Consider the following 17,128-nt stretch of genomic DNA (forward strand, 5'->3'; position numbering starts at 1 on the left):
GAATGGAAGGATTAGCTTTAAACTTGAATACAGGGGACCCCCACCCAACACCTGCACCTTGCTCCTTATTAGTCTTGGACTCCCCAACCCTTGCAAATCCTGAGAGGCTCATCCCAGGCTCCGTGCCCTATAGCAGCTCTATTATTGTTCAAGATAAGCCAATTACAGATGAAACCATTTTTTTTAATTCCTAGATAAATCAGTAGTCTTAACCAAAACTAGTGCAGGGAACTAAGGCTGCCTCTGTCTCTCCTCTCAGAAACTGGGGACAGCACCCAGTCCCCTAACCCTGAATAGCAGGGCAGGCTGCAGCCCTGAAATCACGCCTTGCTATTTACTTGGGAGATGAGATGTCTCTTTAACAGCCAACCAGTCCGATAGGTGCCTTTGCCAAGTGGGAGGGGTATGTCTTCTCGAAGCCCTACTCCTGGGATTAATTGTCTGATCTCTCTCCACTCCTTTCTCCCCCAGTCAGCCTCCAGAGCCAGGGACAGCCAGTTTGTTCCTTCCCAGGAGGTTCTGCTCCTCACTCACGCACTTGCCTTCTCGCCCTTTCCAGGAAAGCCCCCCATGGCTGCAGAGCTGCCCCCAAAGCAAAATTAGAGACAAAACCAGTCTGCAGCCCCAGCCTGGTCCAGATCACCCAGTTCCGAATGATGGTGTCGCTGGGACATTTAGCCAAAGGAGCCAGCCTCGACGAGCTCATCGATAGCTGCATTCAGTCTTTCGGTGAGTTGGCGAACTGCCCACATGCCAATTTTTTTAATGCTATATTACTTTGTTCTTGCTTTAAAGAGTGCTCTATAGAATAGCGACTTAAATTGTATTTTGGCTTTAAAAATAGCTCTGGAGCCTCGGCACTGTTGGAGACAGTGTGCAGTGCCTGTGGCACGTGACTGTGTGGGTGTAATAGGTCGTGATGAGAGGTGCGAGTTAAAGTGAGAAAAGTTTCGGGGAGAGTTTGCGTTTTCTTTCTCCTCGGGATGGCAGTTGAGAACTGTTCTAAGGTGCTTGTTTGTATCGATGTAGTGCTTTGACATCTTCTGTCAGTGAGTTCTGAGGGCCCGTGGATACTGTGTTTAAAAGTGCCAACGTTATCAAGTCAAAAGGTGGAAGCCTTTGAATCATGTCGACAGAAAGGTCTCCATGATTCCCTTTTCCGTCTGAGGGGTAGCTGTGACAGGCTAGGGAAGGACTGGCTGAAGCCAGGATGTCTGCGACTTGGAGATATGGGGTAATAAGCATCCCTGGCTGCTACACTCTGATGGAGGGTCAAGGACCTGGGAGATAAGCACAGACATGAATTGGGAGTGGGTTATCTAGATGCTGTGCTCTGTCATTGCCTTACTCACCGTGAAGGATGTGGCTGACAAGCGATTAGCTGCAGAGATACCCTGGCTTTTGATTTATAAACACTGTCTCTTTCCATTGTATTTGTGGAATAGTAGCTGAGAAGTAGCAGCTAGTCGCTCCCATTCTAAAAAAGAACCAAATGTCTGGAATATGATTGATTCCCCGTTGCTGCGGCTCTTTCTCGCGGGGAGGCTGATGGACCCTCTGCTTCCAAGCACCAGATCGCTTCTTGTCTGGAATGCGAGGATCCTGGGTCACGAGACCAGGTCCAATTGTGAGAGTTCAGCCAGATCAACAGTTGGACCTGCTGAAGGCTTGAGCAGACCTTATTTTTAAAAACTGGGTGAAGCGACATTCTGGAATACTTTGCCCAGTTTGCTTCAGCGTTGAACAGCTTCAATGGCTTGGACATGGTTTAAAGCAGCACTTCTCAACCAAGCAGCATATGGCCTCTGTGAGCCAGCAGGATATTCCCAGAGGGCCACGGGTGAACACTCAAGTCAAAGGGGACCCAAGGGCTGCACAGGTAGGATGAGTTGGAAGTGGGGTTGGGAGGAACAGAAGAGAATCAAGGCAAGAAAGAGTCTTAGAAACACCAGTTTAAAGATTCTCACATGCAGAATCTGGGCCCCAAGTATCTTGGGAACCAGGAGTTCTCATTAGGATTGAGTTTCCAAGTGATGCATGAGAATGCAGTTGATCAGAGGACCCCACTTTGAGACACACACTCCACCACCACTCTGGATTGTTACAGATTTCTTGGACAAGAGGGAGCACTTATTCTCACCCACGCAGGATTAAATTGTAATCAAATTTCCACATACACTGTAGTCTTTTCATGATGACTTTGGGAACAGAATTGAATGATAGCTTTTAGTTCAAAACAACCTGCCTAAGAAAGGCCGTGCGAGGAATAATCCCAGAGGGACAAGAATCTAGCTGTGTCCCAGTTTTTCATCCTGTGTTGGCCCTGCCTTTCTTGAGCCTGCTTCTAGTGGAATGTTCTGCAGGCTTCCTCTCATCACATGGATACTCTCTGGTGGGCATTGCATGGTGATGGGGCCCTGCAACTACTTCATGGATCAGGTTTTTATTCTCTTTCTATGTGGCTTGAGACTAGGACAACCAGCGATGCATTCTTCAGGCAAGATCATGCTCTCTTCCATCCTAGCTGCTAATTACCAATCACATAATTGAGATTGTGCCTACTCAGTTCAAGGAGGTTTTCCTGACCTTCAAATAATCACTGCATCAAACCAAAAAACCTGTAACCTCTTAGGCCTTCCCAGCAATCAAGCCCAGCCCATTACCCTCATCAAAGCCTACAAGAGCTATATCCATATAGATATGGTTTTATGGAATATGTTAAATAGGGGGAAAGGACCTTAAGAGTTATTAAAGAATAAGCTCACTAAATTTTATAAGTAACCTGTTTTTGTTTGTTTTGAGGCCACACCTGGCAATTCTTGGGGGTTAGTCCAGGCTCTGCACTCAGAAATTACTCCTGGTGAGCTTGAAGGACCTATAGGACGCCAGGGTCTGAACCTAGATCAGTTGCATGCAAAGTAAGCACCCTACCTACTGTACTATCTCTCCAGTCCCTAACCTTTTATCAGTCTGTAAATATGTTATTGAACTTTGAAAAATAATCAGTAAAGGACTTTTTCTTTGTTTTTTAAGAGGCAGTTCTGCAGCCCCTAACTACAGCAGACACTATTGTGCATGCACAGGGAGAGTTATGGGATGGGACCCCTGTCCCATGACCAGAGAGATGCAAATACCTGAGAGGTGCATCATGGTCAGGGTCCCCGAGGGGGTGGGGAGAATATGCACCAAAGCCAGGGTGTATAATACACCTGAGTACATGGACTGAATTGAGGAGCCTCAGTTCCCTCCAGAATGTGTGTATGTTGCCCACCACACATACCAGATCCCCTAGGTCTCCCATGCCACCCTACTTGGCCTGCAGGAACACTACCCAAAGGCAAGGCCAGTCAGATGGAAAGGCTTTGCTTGCTGGCTGTGGAGCTGCCTGTCACAGAATTTACTGTATTTTCCGGCGTATAAGACGACTTTTGAAACAAAAAAGTCAACCGAAAATTGTCTTATACACCGAGTATATCCCAAAAAATGTTTCAATATGCTGCTAAACAAAAATTGTCTGAATATTGCCACAAAACGAATTTTCGAACTCAATTCTGCACCAATCACTGCAAGGATGCTCGGACCGCCTCTCTAACTCAGCCAATTCAAGCAGGCTTTTTATGCATGAAAATTAGACAATGTTCTGGACCCGAATCTACACTGTCAAAAGCCTGCTCGGATAGGCCAGAGTCAGAGAGGAAGTCTATTACAGACTAATACAGTCTATTACAGAATCTTTGCTTGTTGTGATTGGCTCACTGTGGTACATACAGTTGCAGCACAGGAACGTTCTGTCTGATAGAGCGAATATAGGCCTAAACCTATGTTTTAACTGCAAAATTAGGGGTCATCTTATACGCCCCAAATACGATACATGAAAAAGGCAAGAAAGAAGACACTTGTTATCTGCAGGGAATAGGAGCAATCTGAGCTGTGACTTGACTGTGTTCTCTCTGTTTAGTGACGTCCCTGATGCAGGAGGAGGATGGAGGAGAGCAGAGAAGCCAGGTGGTAGCAGTAGACGTAAGCTAACTGCTAACTGTGCTCTGTCTCTCTAGGACTCTCTCTAGGGATCTGAAGAGAAATGGGACCTGGGATCCAGAGAGCAAGAACTGCTTCTTCCTAGTGCTCTGGCTAGTTGTTTTCTCAGGCCTGCATAGACACATTTGCCTCTGGAAAAGGCCTTTTTGTTAAATTTTTTAATTAGCCTTTTAAAATTTAATTGTATTAAATTAGCTTTTTTGTTTTGTTTTGTTTTGGACCACACTTGGTGATGCTCAGGAGCTACTCTGGCTCTGTGCTCCTGGCTTGGGGGACCATATGGGATGCCAGGGGATTGAACCACGGCCACCCTGAGTTGGCCATAAGCAAGGCAAACGCCCTATTGCTTTGCTGTTGCTCCAACCCCTAAAATAGCTTTTTTATGTTAGCTTTTTTTTTTTTATGAGTTGAGATGCTTTCTCCTTACAATAACCCAAGAAAAGAGCGGGAAATAGCACAGAGGCAGGCAGAAACTTTTCTTTTTGATATCACATCAGACCTTGGTGTCAACCACTCCTCCTGCCCCAGTGGAGGAAAAGGGGAAAGGAAAAAACTTCTTTTGAACATAAAGACAGGTTTGTTGATTCACCACTTTCTGGTGTCTATGCTTGCTTTCCTGCAGATTCTCTAAGATTTGAAGGGGCTAGGGTCCAGCCATCAGCAGCCACAGGTGAATTCAGGGAAATAAAATGCAAAGTAATCTGCTTCCTAAGCTTCACCAGCTGACTCTGAGGGGCTCACTAACCACAAGTGGAAGCTGCCACAGAGCATCACAGAATATTTCTGTGTCCAAGGAAGACTGAGCCAGTCTGGGCAGGGAGGGCAGATGGTCAGCCTGAAGTTGGGAGGTAACTGATAGGTCTAATATAAACTGTGAATTTGCAGTTTTTTTTTGGGGGGGGGGTTGGTTTCTTTTTTGTCTGTTTGTTGTGCTTTTTAGTGCAAAAAGATTTCACATCCAGCATTGCTGGGGGATGCAGGTGGTCATGGTGGTGTCAGGACTTCTGGCAACCCAGGTTTTCAGTGCTTACTTCCAAGTGGTGAGCAGGGAATGATGTGGTGCCCTGCGGTAGAACCCAGGCTTCTGCCTGCAGTATTTCTCCAACCTTTGAACTGTCTCCCTAGTCCTTGGTTTCCTAGTCCAGGTTTCCATTCCTGGTAATAATTTGAACACTTGCACAGGCAGCCTTGGCATTTGGCTCTGGCTCTTTCTTTAGGATTATTCACCATTAATTATCACCCACAGAGTGCTCATAGGAAGGACTCATTACAGTGCTTTTGTGACCGACATGTACAAATTAAGGGTGCATTTAAAGGCCTCTCCTGCCAGCTCCCAGTGTCACAGACAAGGTTGCAGATCTGTGATTAGAAACTCCTCGCCTTGAGTCACACAGGTCATTGCTTCAGCCTCGAAACCACCCTCTCCTGTGTCTGTTGTCATGAGAATGCATGCTTTGCATTCTTTCTTCCTGCCACTTCACTCTCCAACTGGGCATAATGAGACAAATCATCCCAACCTGCCACATTTATGTCAAATGTATGTAAATCACACCATCTGTTTCGGAGGTGCAGAGACCTATGAGCTCATTGGGGCTGTCTTTTGGTGTGATTGTGTGTGTGTGTGTGTGTGTGTGTGTGTGTGTGTGTGTGTGTGTGCGCGCGCGCGCTTGGTGGTGGTGGTGGTAGGGTGCAGGGAGGGAGGTACAATTTGTGCACAGGCTACAAGCAGTGGGAGCCAAACGGAGATTTCAGATGTTCAAATTCATGATGCTCTTTGCTCATCCCCTTCTGAACACAAGACAACTTCTAATAGTCTCAGGAACAAAAGTGCAAACAGATCCAGGAAAAGGATCAGCAGTCAGGTCAGAGCCAGCTCAGAGGAAACTGAAATACAGTAGGGAGAGCCGTTGCCTTACATGCGGAGACCTGGGTTCGATCCCCAGCATTCCATATGGTCCCTGAGCATGCAAGGAGTGATCCTGAGCCCAGTGCCAGGAGTTACCCCTGAGCACCACCAGGTGTGGCCCCAAAACTAAACAAAAAACCCTGCTACTTGCAAGTGGCTGTGGAGCATCTTTATCTCAGCTGCTTTGTGAGGGACTCACATCTCCCCAGCACCCAGTGTTATAGAGCATTGTTTTTCCGGGTGCTCACTGTCATTGGCTCTTCTCAGAACAACTCTCAGTGCTAGGTTTGGATTTCTTGCTTCTATTTGACAAATGAGAAAAGAAATCACGCCTCTGAGAACTTCCACATCTCACCCCCTGGCTAATGTGCTGCTAACCAGACTCCTCTTGCTTCCCCCGCAGCTGCCTCTTGCTTCCCCCGCAGCTGCCTCTTGCCCATGCTGGGACCTGGCATGTCTCTTACAACAAGCACCCCTTTCCTGCCAGGAGACCTGTCTGTCACTTGAATGGGCCTCACCCTGTATCCCCCATTCTGCAGCCTGGCCTCTCTTTGTAAGAAATTAAACTCCACCCAGTGTAAAACACTTTAACTGAACCCTCCACATACATGTGGGATATCCTGAAATTTTCTCTCAGACAAAGTGAATTCAAATGGCTCTGTACATCCAAAGGTCTCCAAATGTGAGAAACTTCAATAGAATATAAGCATTTCCCATACCATAGAATAGCAAAAACAGTTTTATAGATATGAATTGATTTAGGTAGATAGTATGTCTATATTTTTAATATATAGGGGGAAAATCAATATTCAGGCCAGAGAGAGAAAGGCACTTGTCTTGTGCACGGTTGACTCAATCCCCAGCATCCCATATGGCCGGCCCCTCAAGCATCTCCAGGATGATTCGTGAGTACAGATCCAGGAATAACTCCCTGAGCATACCCAGGTATGACCCAAAAAACAAAAAATAAAGATCAGTATTCTTTCTTTTGGTATTTTTTAGTTCTGATCTTTGGACCACCCATGACATGCTTAGAAACCATGTGGTACTCTTAATGGAAGGAATGCACTCCATCCCTTGTATCAGCTTCCTGACTTATTCATATGTTTTTTGGGGGTTGGGGGGCACTGTGACTTAAAATTTTATGACTGACAGGGTTTCATGCTTATAATGTTCCAACCCCACCTTTGTACCAGAGTGTTTCCCACATGAACACAACCCCCCTCATATCTCCTCTATCATGGTAAGTTTAGTTCTGAAGACCAAGTCTAAGGTTCTATTCCTGTTGGCCATTTGTTCATTCCCTTTGATGGGAGAAGTCCTTAATTGAATAATAAATATAATAAAAAAGCAAGAATACTAAATGTTGCAAAATGGGAAGGAAATCTTACTCTAGCTTCACACTTCTCTAGGCCCCCCTCTTCAAGTCACCACCAGTTTCTCATGCCTTTTGGAAAATTTCCTGTCATCTCTAAGTATTTGTATCAATATATTGGTTTCCCTCTAACAAATAGGACCATGCTACTCTTGTTCCATTGTTGTAAATTATTTTCTGTAACAGCTCTTTTATTTTTTTTTTATTTTTTTTTTTTTGGGTTTTTGGGCCACACCCGGTAACGCTCAGGGGTTACTCCTGGCTATGCGCTCAGAAGTCGTTCCTGGCTTGGGGGACCATATGGGACGCCGGGGGATCGAACCGCGGTCCGTCCAAGGCTAGCGCAGGCAAGGCAGGCACCTTACCTCTTTGCGCCACCGCCCGGCCCCTGTAACAGCTCTTTTAAAGAGATTTCTCCATCTTATTCTTTTGAATGACTGTATAGTAATTTCTTTTTATAAATATACCAATTTTTTATTTTTTGTCACTGCTTATTATTATTATTATTATTATTATGGTTTATTTGGGGGCCACACCTGGTGATGCTCAGGGGTTACTCCTGGCTATGTGCTCAGAAATTGCCCCTGGCTTGGGGGGACCATATGGGATCCCGGGGGGGATCGAACCATGGTCTGTCCTAGGCTAGCACCAGCAAGGCAGATGGTTTACCAATTGTGCCACCACTTCGGCCCCTTCTTTATATTTTAAATGATGTAGTTAACAACTTTTGAATGGGTCAGAGAGCTAGTACAAAGTTAAGGTATTTACCTAGCATGCAGCCGAACCTGGTTGATGACCACCACATGATCTTCTGAGCACTGCACTAGGTGTAGTAGCCCCAACTCTCCACCATCAAAAAAAAAAAAAAGAGAGAGAGAAAAATACAAAATAACAACACAACTTTCAGGCTGTTTTGTACATGTTCAATAAGTTTTCTCCAAAACTGTTGCTCAAATTTGCAGTCCTATCAGCACTGAATCCCTCCCTATACTCTCATCAGTAATCAATAGGGGTTATTTGTCCTTTGTATACACAGATATGTTTGTGTATCTGTCTGCCAGTTTCTTAGAAGAAATCCCTCATCCCCCAACCTTTTTTTATGACCACAGGCAGGGTCTTTCTTATTTTCATGGTATTTTATTATTTTCTCTCTGAAAATGTGACTCGTGTGCTGGTGGGTGTGTATGGGGCTGGGGAGTGGGGGGAGGTTGCTCCATTTCACTACAGAGGAGGTGGCCACAGACCCACCAGACCAATGTGGCTATTTGCTGCAGGACTTCTTTTCCCAGGAACCTCCTGGGGGTTCTGGGCAGCAGAGAGCATCGCTGTGCCCGCTTTTAACATTTGTGCCACAGAGGTTGAGTTCATGCTATGGAACAAGGTCGTTCTCCACATCCTGCAGCTTAGAGTCTGAGCACCAAGCCCAAGGGCATAGACCAAAGGGCACGGGCCATGAGGTGGGGTTGTACACTCAAGAACACACCCTTTCAAGGAACCCAAACCCAATGTAAGGACAGGAAGGGACCCAGAGCTGTGGCCACTGAAGCTCTCAGTGGTGGGAGTAGACCACAGCTTGCCCATGCGAGAGATGGCCTAATGGACACTTTGCTTATGGACCTTCTTCACCACTCCTCTGTGACTCGCTGCAGAGACATCAACCTGACCAAACTCCAAGTATGCCAAAGCAGAACTTTTTTTGTGTCCAAACTCCAAGTATGCCAAACCAGAACTTTTTTTGTGACCTAACTCCAAGTATGCCAAACCAGAACTTTTTTGGGCATGAGTGTAGGTACCCCCCCACCTTCTTTTATTTCCAGAAGACCTTGCAGCCAAAAACACATCCCATAAAAGCTGCAGTGTCAGGTAATAGTGGTTTGAATTTCTGTACCCTGTAGCTGCAAATGCAGCCACATGAAAACTTCAATTTTATTTATTACTGTCATCCCCATAGGAATACATCAATTTAGATCGCAATGTGTAGCTAAAATCACTTGCTGTTCAGAAGTAAATGAAATGACAGAATGAGGTTACTAAACCTCCTGATAATGACTTATTGGCCTCATTGGAGATACAGTAATTTTCATAAAATGTAATAACTACAAAAACAGGATTTTCTAAATAAAAATAATTAAAAGAGAATCTCTGAAAAAAAAATAAAGATACATAGTAAGGAAGCAACAGATAGCTAACAGCAACAGAACCAGAGAATTGGTCTACAGAAACAGTGCTTATGTGGTGGGGACAGTGGTTTTGCTTTAGGACTTTGATGGAGAGAAATGGACACTCTGATGAGCATGTGATGTTGGAATATTGCATTCATGAAACTGGTATTAACAGCATTACAAATCAGAGTCTATCAATAAGAATGAGGGAAAAATGTTTCTACAAGATTGACAATATTTCAGAACTATTAGGTAGTGTCCAGCTAGTGAGATTTGATAGTCACATGCCTTCTATTGGGAATTGGTCCCATTCATTCTCATAAGTGGTGGGTGTGACTTTGTTCTCTCAGCAAACAGCAAATTGAAATTCAGGCACAGTCAATAGCCTCTAGACAGTGACCCACCCACCTCAGTTGAGGGAAAAGTCCTGAGGTGAGATCTCTGGATATTTTCCATAGCTCATGTCCAATTTCTCTCACTAACATAAGCAGGAGTCACTGGATGGATGTTGAGAAAGTGCTCAACATCCAGATTCTGGAGACTAGAGATACGGAGTGTAAGGCATTTACCTTGCTGTGACCGACCTTGGTTCAAGTCCTCTGCATCCCATATGGTACCCCAAGCACTGCCAGGAGTGATCCCTCAGAGCTAGAGGTATGGACTCCAAACTTATAAGCATTCAGATTCTAAAGTATGTGACATGGAGGTTCATTTAGCCACAGTCACTATGTTTTTCCTGGAAACAACCCAGCTGTGATGTTGAGAAACACCATCCACCTGCTTCTTGTGTATCCCAGAGCATCTTCTCCCAGCCTTCCTAGTAAGGTGTGTGAAACCAGAAGAGTATGGATGCATGGAACAAGTAGATATTTTTAGTTCTGTGAACAAGGAAGTCACACAATGATGCCAGCACCCTCTACAGCTCTAAGTCTTGCAGTCAGATCTAGTGAGAGAGAGAGAGAGAAAGAAAGAAAGAGAGAGAGAGGAGAGAGAGGAAAGAGAGAAGAGAGAGAAGAGAGAGAAAGAAAGAAAGAAAGAAAGAAAGAAAGAAAGAAAGAAAGAAAGAAAGAAAGAAAGAAAGAAAGAAAGAAAGAAAGAAAGAAAGAAAGAAAGAAAGAAAGAAAGAAAGAAAAAAAGAGAGAGAGAGAGAGAGAGAGAGCTGCCAGAAGCTCCCTTTAAAATTTCCAGCCTGGGGAGAGAGCTCAACAGACTAAGCACATACAATGTGTATGCATGAGATCCAGGTTCTATCCCTGATTCTGCCTGGTCCTCAAGCACCTCAAAGAATGACCTTTGAGCATAGAATAGCCCTTGAATACTACCAGGTGTGGTCCCAAAACAAAATAAAACCAAAAAAGTCCAGTCTGTCTTTTTGTTTGTTTGTTTGTTTGGGGGACCACACCCTGCAATGCTCAGTTACTCTGATCTGCACTCAGAAATTACTCCTGGTAGTGCTTGGGGACCATATGGGATGCTGGTGAATGACCCTAGGTTGGTTGCATGCAAGACAAACTCTACCCTGCCCCTCCAGCCTGTCTTTTAACCATGGAAATAAAGGGGACATAAGTGTCTATCGTACTTGCAATTTGATTCTTTGCTTTTAAAGGCTGCCTTCCTAGTAGACATTCTACCTTTATTTTTGTGGTCCTTTTGGGCTTTTATCCCCACATTCTACCTTTAAATCACAATCAGACCAGTTTATGATTGACAAGGTAGAACCTTGCTCCTTAATGTATGCCTGTCCTCCTGCTCAGGGAGAGAGACCAGGTTAAAGACCAAAAAGGGCTGAGTGCTTTTCCAGGTACCGCTTTTCCAATTTTGTTTGTGTATGAAAGAGAGAGAGAACTGAATTTTTAAGGGATATGAAGGGTGTTGATCTGGTTCAGTGAAAGCTCAAGTTCCTTTGCCCTTCTTTTCCCTTCCTTCTTGTTACAGTGAGCAGGGGTGGCAAATACACTTGCTCAAGGTGCTATAAGATTTGACTTGTCAAGCACACTTTAGTCACAGTGCTTGTCGGGGTCCCACACTTGGGACAGAGCTTGAATGCTTGGTTTTGCTTCTGATCATGGCTTGTTCACATTTCAGTTGAGTGATCTGGAGATGGCACATTCTGGATTATAATTTATGTATTAACTTTTTTATTCACTGTTGATTAGAATTCTATGTTTTGGAACCAGGACTTACTTCTGGCTCTAATCTCGGGGATCATTCCTGGCAAACTCATGGGACCATAGGAAATTCTGGGGATCAAACCTGGGTCTACCCCGTGCAAGGAGGTATACTTTACCTGCTGTCCTATTGCTCTGATCCCCATTGTTGATTATAAATGGTGGTGCTATCTGGATCGTGCTTGTCATATGGGGAAAGTTCTGGGGATAGAGCTCACAGCCCATATGCCTGCAAGTCAGGTGACAGCACTCAGTTATCCCTAGTCCCCTCCAACAGTTACTTTTAAAATAGGGGCCTCCCCAGTGTCGTTTGGGGACCCAGGAAATATGCTTACTGATACTCAACATAGTGATGCTCACCTGATATAGTTTGGTGCCCAGCACAGATGCTACCAGAGTTTCACTGATGTGGTTGGGGGGCATGTGATCCCAAGAATCAAACCCAGAGCCTTGAACATGAAAGGCATGAAACGGATGTGCTCCACCTTTGGAGCTATCTGCCCAGTCTTCTCCAGAAGATTTGGAGTAAAGGTTTGGACCATACCCAGTGCAGTGCTCAAGGAACTCTGTGGAACACACTCCTAGCTCCATGCTCAGAGATTATATAGCTAGAAATCGAACTTGGGCCTCCTGTATGCAAAGCCTGTGCTGATCTCTCTGAACTATTCTATCTAAAACATATTTTGGGGGGTAAGAAGGGTATAGCCAGCAGTACTGAGGCTTACTCTTGCTTCTGTGCTCAGGGATCACACCTGGGCAGTGCTTAGGGGACCATACGAAGTGCTGGGGATTCAATACAGGTCGCCCGTGCAAGGCAAACACTTCTGTCCTCTTGCCAGTCCATATGGAAGGCAATGTGTTGACACATGAAGCTACTTAAATTTGATGAAAATACTTTAGGAAAATGCACTAGTGTGAAATAAAGGCTACAGTATGTTCTACAGTGGAATCAGGCGTAAACAGCTGGGCAGGAAGGCCACTGACTGAGGCTTTCTAACTATAGGCTACCCGCTAACCTTAGCACCTGTCCCCTTTGCCCAGAGCGGTTATACTGCTGGACTTTGGGCCTTAGTCTGCAGGAAGTTTGGGCAACCACCGAGGCGGGGTTATCCTAGAGAAATAACAAGAGCATGAGCAGAGCTGGCCAGGGGTACAAAACAGTATGCTCAATTTAATGCTGTCACAGCCTTGAACATCTTAATTTGGAAGACAAGATTGTTATGCTTTCAGGAATTTTGCAAGTTAAAGATTCAATCATATGTGTTTAGTTAAAGTATATGAAAAACAAAGTCTTCAAAAATCATTGTTTCCTAATCTGACCAGTTTCCTCTATCATACAAGGCTAGAGTAAGGTTCTGTTCATGGCATCTGTGTATCATGACACAGAAGAGTTTGCTATGTTAGATACATCTCAGTTCTCTGTGAGTAGCTTGCATGGTCTATGGTTGAATTATCTACACATGGGAAAGGAAGCCAACAGCTTTAGATCACCTAATTAGGATTAAGTACATATTGTTTTCTCTGGTTTTGTCTCTTTCAACTCAATGTCTTATAGACGTTTATCCTTGTGTTCTGCACAGAGAGGGAACCAGGCACCTTAAAGAAATAAAATAGTGAAGTTGACAACTTTTCTTAGAGTAGTGGCAGACAATGGAGCTTAGAAATTGAACAATCCTTATTCTGGAGTTAAAGTTATCAGTGTCTTTAATTTTATAAATTACCACCTCTAAAAATGTTCCTCGCCTAAACGAGCCCTTGTTTCTGATCAACTGAATCTCAATTCAGTATTCTGTGCAATTTCTGTTTATTGAATATGTGTAATCCCTTGCCTCTATTGCTTGTTACACACATACCCAATTAGTATTTTGTTGCTCTATTTCCAACTGTGAGAATTGTATCTCTTGGTCACTTACTGTTCAGTGCTTTTAATTATTTTATAAATGCTTGTTAAATTATTTGTATCAAAGAAACGATCAACTCTTGGAATGTTATTTGCTTATAGGCATTCTTACCCCCCCCCCTTTTTTTGGTTTTTGGGTCACACCCAGCAGTGTTCAGGGGCTACTCCTGGCTCTATGCTCAGAAATCGCTCCTGGCAGGTTCAGGGACCATAGGGATGCCAGGATTCGAACCACCATCCTTCTGCATGCAAAGCAAATGCCTTAGCTCCATGCTATCACTCCAGCCCCATTCTTACTCATTTTTATTTCCACTTTTATGTTGCTGTAGAGCTTTCAAATTATACAAGTTTCACATTTTTATATTGTAAGCTTCTTAACTATGTTATTTTTCCCCTTATTCACTTTAAATAGAAAAAACCCACATATCAAAGATCTGGTGAATGTGCTATTTATTAAATGGTCTTTTTTTTGGGGGGGGGCACCTGGTAACACTCAGGGGTTATTCCTGACTATGCACTCAGAAATAGCTCCTGGCTTGGGGGACCATATGGGATGCCAGGAGATCAAACCAAGGTCCGTCTTAAGTCAGTCACATGCAAGGCAAACTCCCTACCACTGTGCCACCACTCCGGCCCCTTAAATGAGTCTTTTTATGTCCATGGTATAAAATGCTTTTATGTTTCATGTTGTATCAGTGGTCCTCAAACTATGGCCCGCGGGCCACATATTGTATTTGTATCTGTTTTGTTTCTTCATTGCAAAATAAGATATATGCAGTGTGCATAAGAATTCATTCATAAGTTTTGTTTTTACTATAGTCAGACCCTCCAATGGTCTGAGGGACAGTGAACTGGCCCCCAGTTTAAAAAGTTTGAGGACCCCTGAATGTAGATGATCAAAGTTTGGGTTTTGCTGGAGGAAAGCCTTTCTCTTTAGTTGAGTCACTTTGTTACTCAGAGCCTGCCTTTCCCTTCTCTTTGACAGTTGTGATGTCTCCTTGGCTATAATGCCTGAGTTCAGGTACCCTGAGCAAAGTTTTAATCATAGCGCAGAACGTGAACTTGAAGAAAATACTTCAGGCATGTGTATGTTTAAAGAGAGTACATTTTCTCTGTTTAAAGAACCGAAGTCCTTAGAGATTTAACCAATCAAATTTAAATCTGTTTTTTTTTTTAATTATTGATATAGAATGGGAGAGACAGTACAAATGTTAAAATGCTGTGTTGCCTATGACTGGCCTTAGTTCAATTCTCAGCACTGCATGTTTCCTGAGTATTGCCTGGTATAGTCCCTCGAGGCCTCCTTCCCCCCCAGCACTGCCAAAGTGACCCAAATAATCCTGGCACCACAGGATCTGAGTGGCACTGAATCCTCAGATAAATACTCTGGGAAAGACCCTGAGTCTTCTGAGCATGTCTTGGTAGAACCCCTGATATGTGTGTATGTACATATGTATATATATATATGTATATATACATACATATTGTTTTTTGGGCCACACCTGGTGGCGCTCAAAAGTTACCCCTGGCTTTGTGCTCAGAAATCGCTCCTGACAGGCTCAGGGGACCATATGGGATGCCGGGATTTGAACCACCATTGGTCCAGGGTCGGGCGTTTGCAAGGCAAATGCCCTGCACTGGCTATCTCTCTGCCTCCCCCAATATTTTTAATAATAGACTACATTATTCTCCCATATGCTTCTTATTGTAGCATAATGTACATACCAAATAATTATCAATTGAGCAAACTTTTAAAATATCATGTTAGAGGGGTTGGAGAGATAGCATGGAGGTAAGGCATTTGCCTTACATGCAAAAGGACAGTGGTTCTAATCCTGGCATCCCATATGGTCCCCGAGCCTGTCAGGAGCAATTTCTGAGCATAGAGCCAGGAGTAACCCCTGAGAGCTGCCGGGTGTGACCCAAAAAGCAAAAAAGAAATCATGTTTGAATAAAGAACAACGGGGTGGACACTTGATTTGCATGTGCAAGAGCTGGTTCAAGGGCCAGCACTAGTGGGAGCAAAGTCCCAGAACTGAGAGTAACCCCAGGACACAGAGGATAGCCCCAAACCAAAAATAATTAACTTAAATTTAAAATATTTTAGTAGTAGTTAATTTTGAATATTTACTAGTGTTTGTATTGATATATTTTGAATATTCTTATTTAATTCCCACTTTATAAAACTTTTTAGTGATTTTTGGGGGGGTTTGGGCCACACCGAGCAATGCCCAGGGGTTACTCCTGGCTCTGTGCTCAGAAGTTATTCCTGGCAGGCTCGGGGGACCATATGGGTTGTTAGAGATCAAATCTGGGTTGCCCACATGCAAGGCAAACACCCTATCCACTGTGTTTTTACTCAAAACACTTTACAAGTTTTTTATTTTAAAACTTTAATTGTATCTCAGTTCACATCTACCCTTTAAATTTCAATAACTGAAAATTATTCAAGATGACTATAGGAAATTTGGAAAATCCAGATTAGCTAAAAAGAATTAGTCATTCATTCAATCACTCAATAAATTACATAACAGTATTAACATTTTGTGATTATTTGCTAAATTTTCTTATTTGCACGTACACCATATTAAGATAAATAAGTTAGAAAAGACAAAATTCCACATAATACCCTCATCTGTGGTATAAAACAAATAAAACAAGGGACTAGACAGACTTGAGTGAGGACAAATCCTTAGACGTCAGCTGCAGAACTGAGACGACCAAATCAGTAAGGGGAAAAGACGAAGGAAGAGGTGATTAGGCGTAAGAAAAGGACCATGGCTAAGTATCTTTTCTCCCCACCCCCATGGTCCTGGGCCACTGCTGGCAGTGCTTACTTCTGGCTCCTGATGAGGCTAGAGGGACCATGTGTGGTGCTGGGGATCAAACCCAAATAGACCATGTGTAAGGTAAGTGTTTTACCCTTTGCAAAATGTCATAATTACATTAATTTTTTATGATAATTTTACTATAAATTAACTATTTGCTTCATATAACTCACCTTTTTTGAGTGTGGTGTAGGATTAAACATATTCACATTTTAAGTAACTATGGGTTTAAAATCAGCATTAGTATTTGTAAAGCTGTCCATCAGCATACAAGGCTACTTACTATTCTACCCTAAAATCTACTTAAAAAATAATTCTGGTTTAATCCCTTCCAAGATGAGACATAAAAATGAAGATTGTTTGGCAATTAAAGAGTCTAAAGAAGAACAAAAAACAGGGAATGGGAGGGAGGGGAGGGGAATTGAAGAGAGGGGTAGGGAAGAAAGGGGGTGGAAAGGAAGGGGAAGGGAGTGGAAGGGAGGGAAAGGGGGTGGAAAGGGAGGGGAAGGAAGGAAGGTGAAGGAGGGGAAGAGAAGGGGGAATAGAGGAAAGGGAGGGGAGGAGAGAGGAGGGAAAGGAGGTGAAGGGAGGGAAAGAGAAAGGAGGGGAGGAGGGGGATGAGAGGGAAGGGATGGAAGGAGAGGAGAGGGAAGGGGGAAGCGGATGTGAGGGAAGGGAGGGAGGAGAGGGAAGGTAGGTGAGAGGAAAGAAAGGGAAGGGGGTGGAGAGGGAAGGTAGGGAAAGGAGAGAA

The 17,128-nt window shown here is 43.9% G+C and overlaps 1 protein-coding gene across 1 annotated transcript in view; it reads left to right on the forward strand.

Moving 5' to 3' along the window:
- Nucleotides 1–558: 558 nt before the first annotated feature.
- The window catches only part of RASGRP1 (RAS guanyl releasing protein 1), an 87,306-nt gene continuing 70,736 nt past the window's right edge, over nucleotides 559–17,128 (forward strand). The window contains exon 1 of the mRNA XM_049790044.1: nucleotides 559–729. Within this exon, the coding sequence (XP_049646001.1) occupies nucleotides 654–729 (76 nt within the window). The 5' untranslated portion in view covers nucleotides 559–653. The remainder of the gene's footprint in view (nucleotides 730–17,128) is intronic.

Source organism: Suncus etruscus, chromosome 16 (assembly GCF_024139225.1).
Source record: "Suncus etruscus isolate mSunEtr1 chromosome 16, mSunEtr1.pri.cur, whole genome shotgun sequence".
NCBI lineage: Eukaryota > Metazoa > Chordata > Mammalia > Eulipotyphla > Soricidae > Suncus > Suncus etruscus.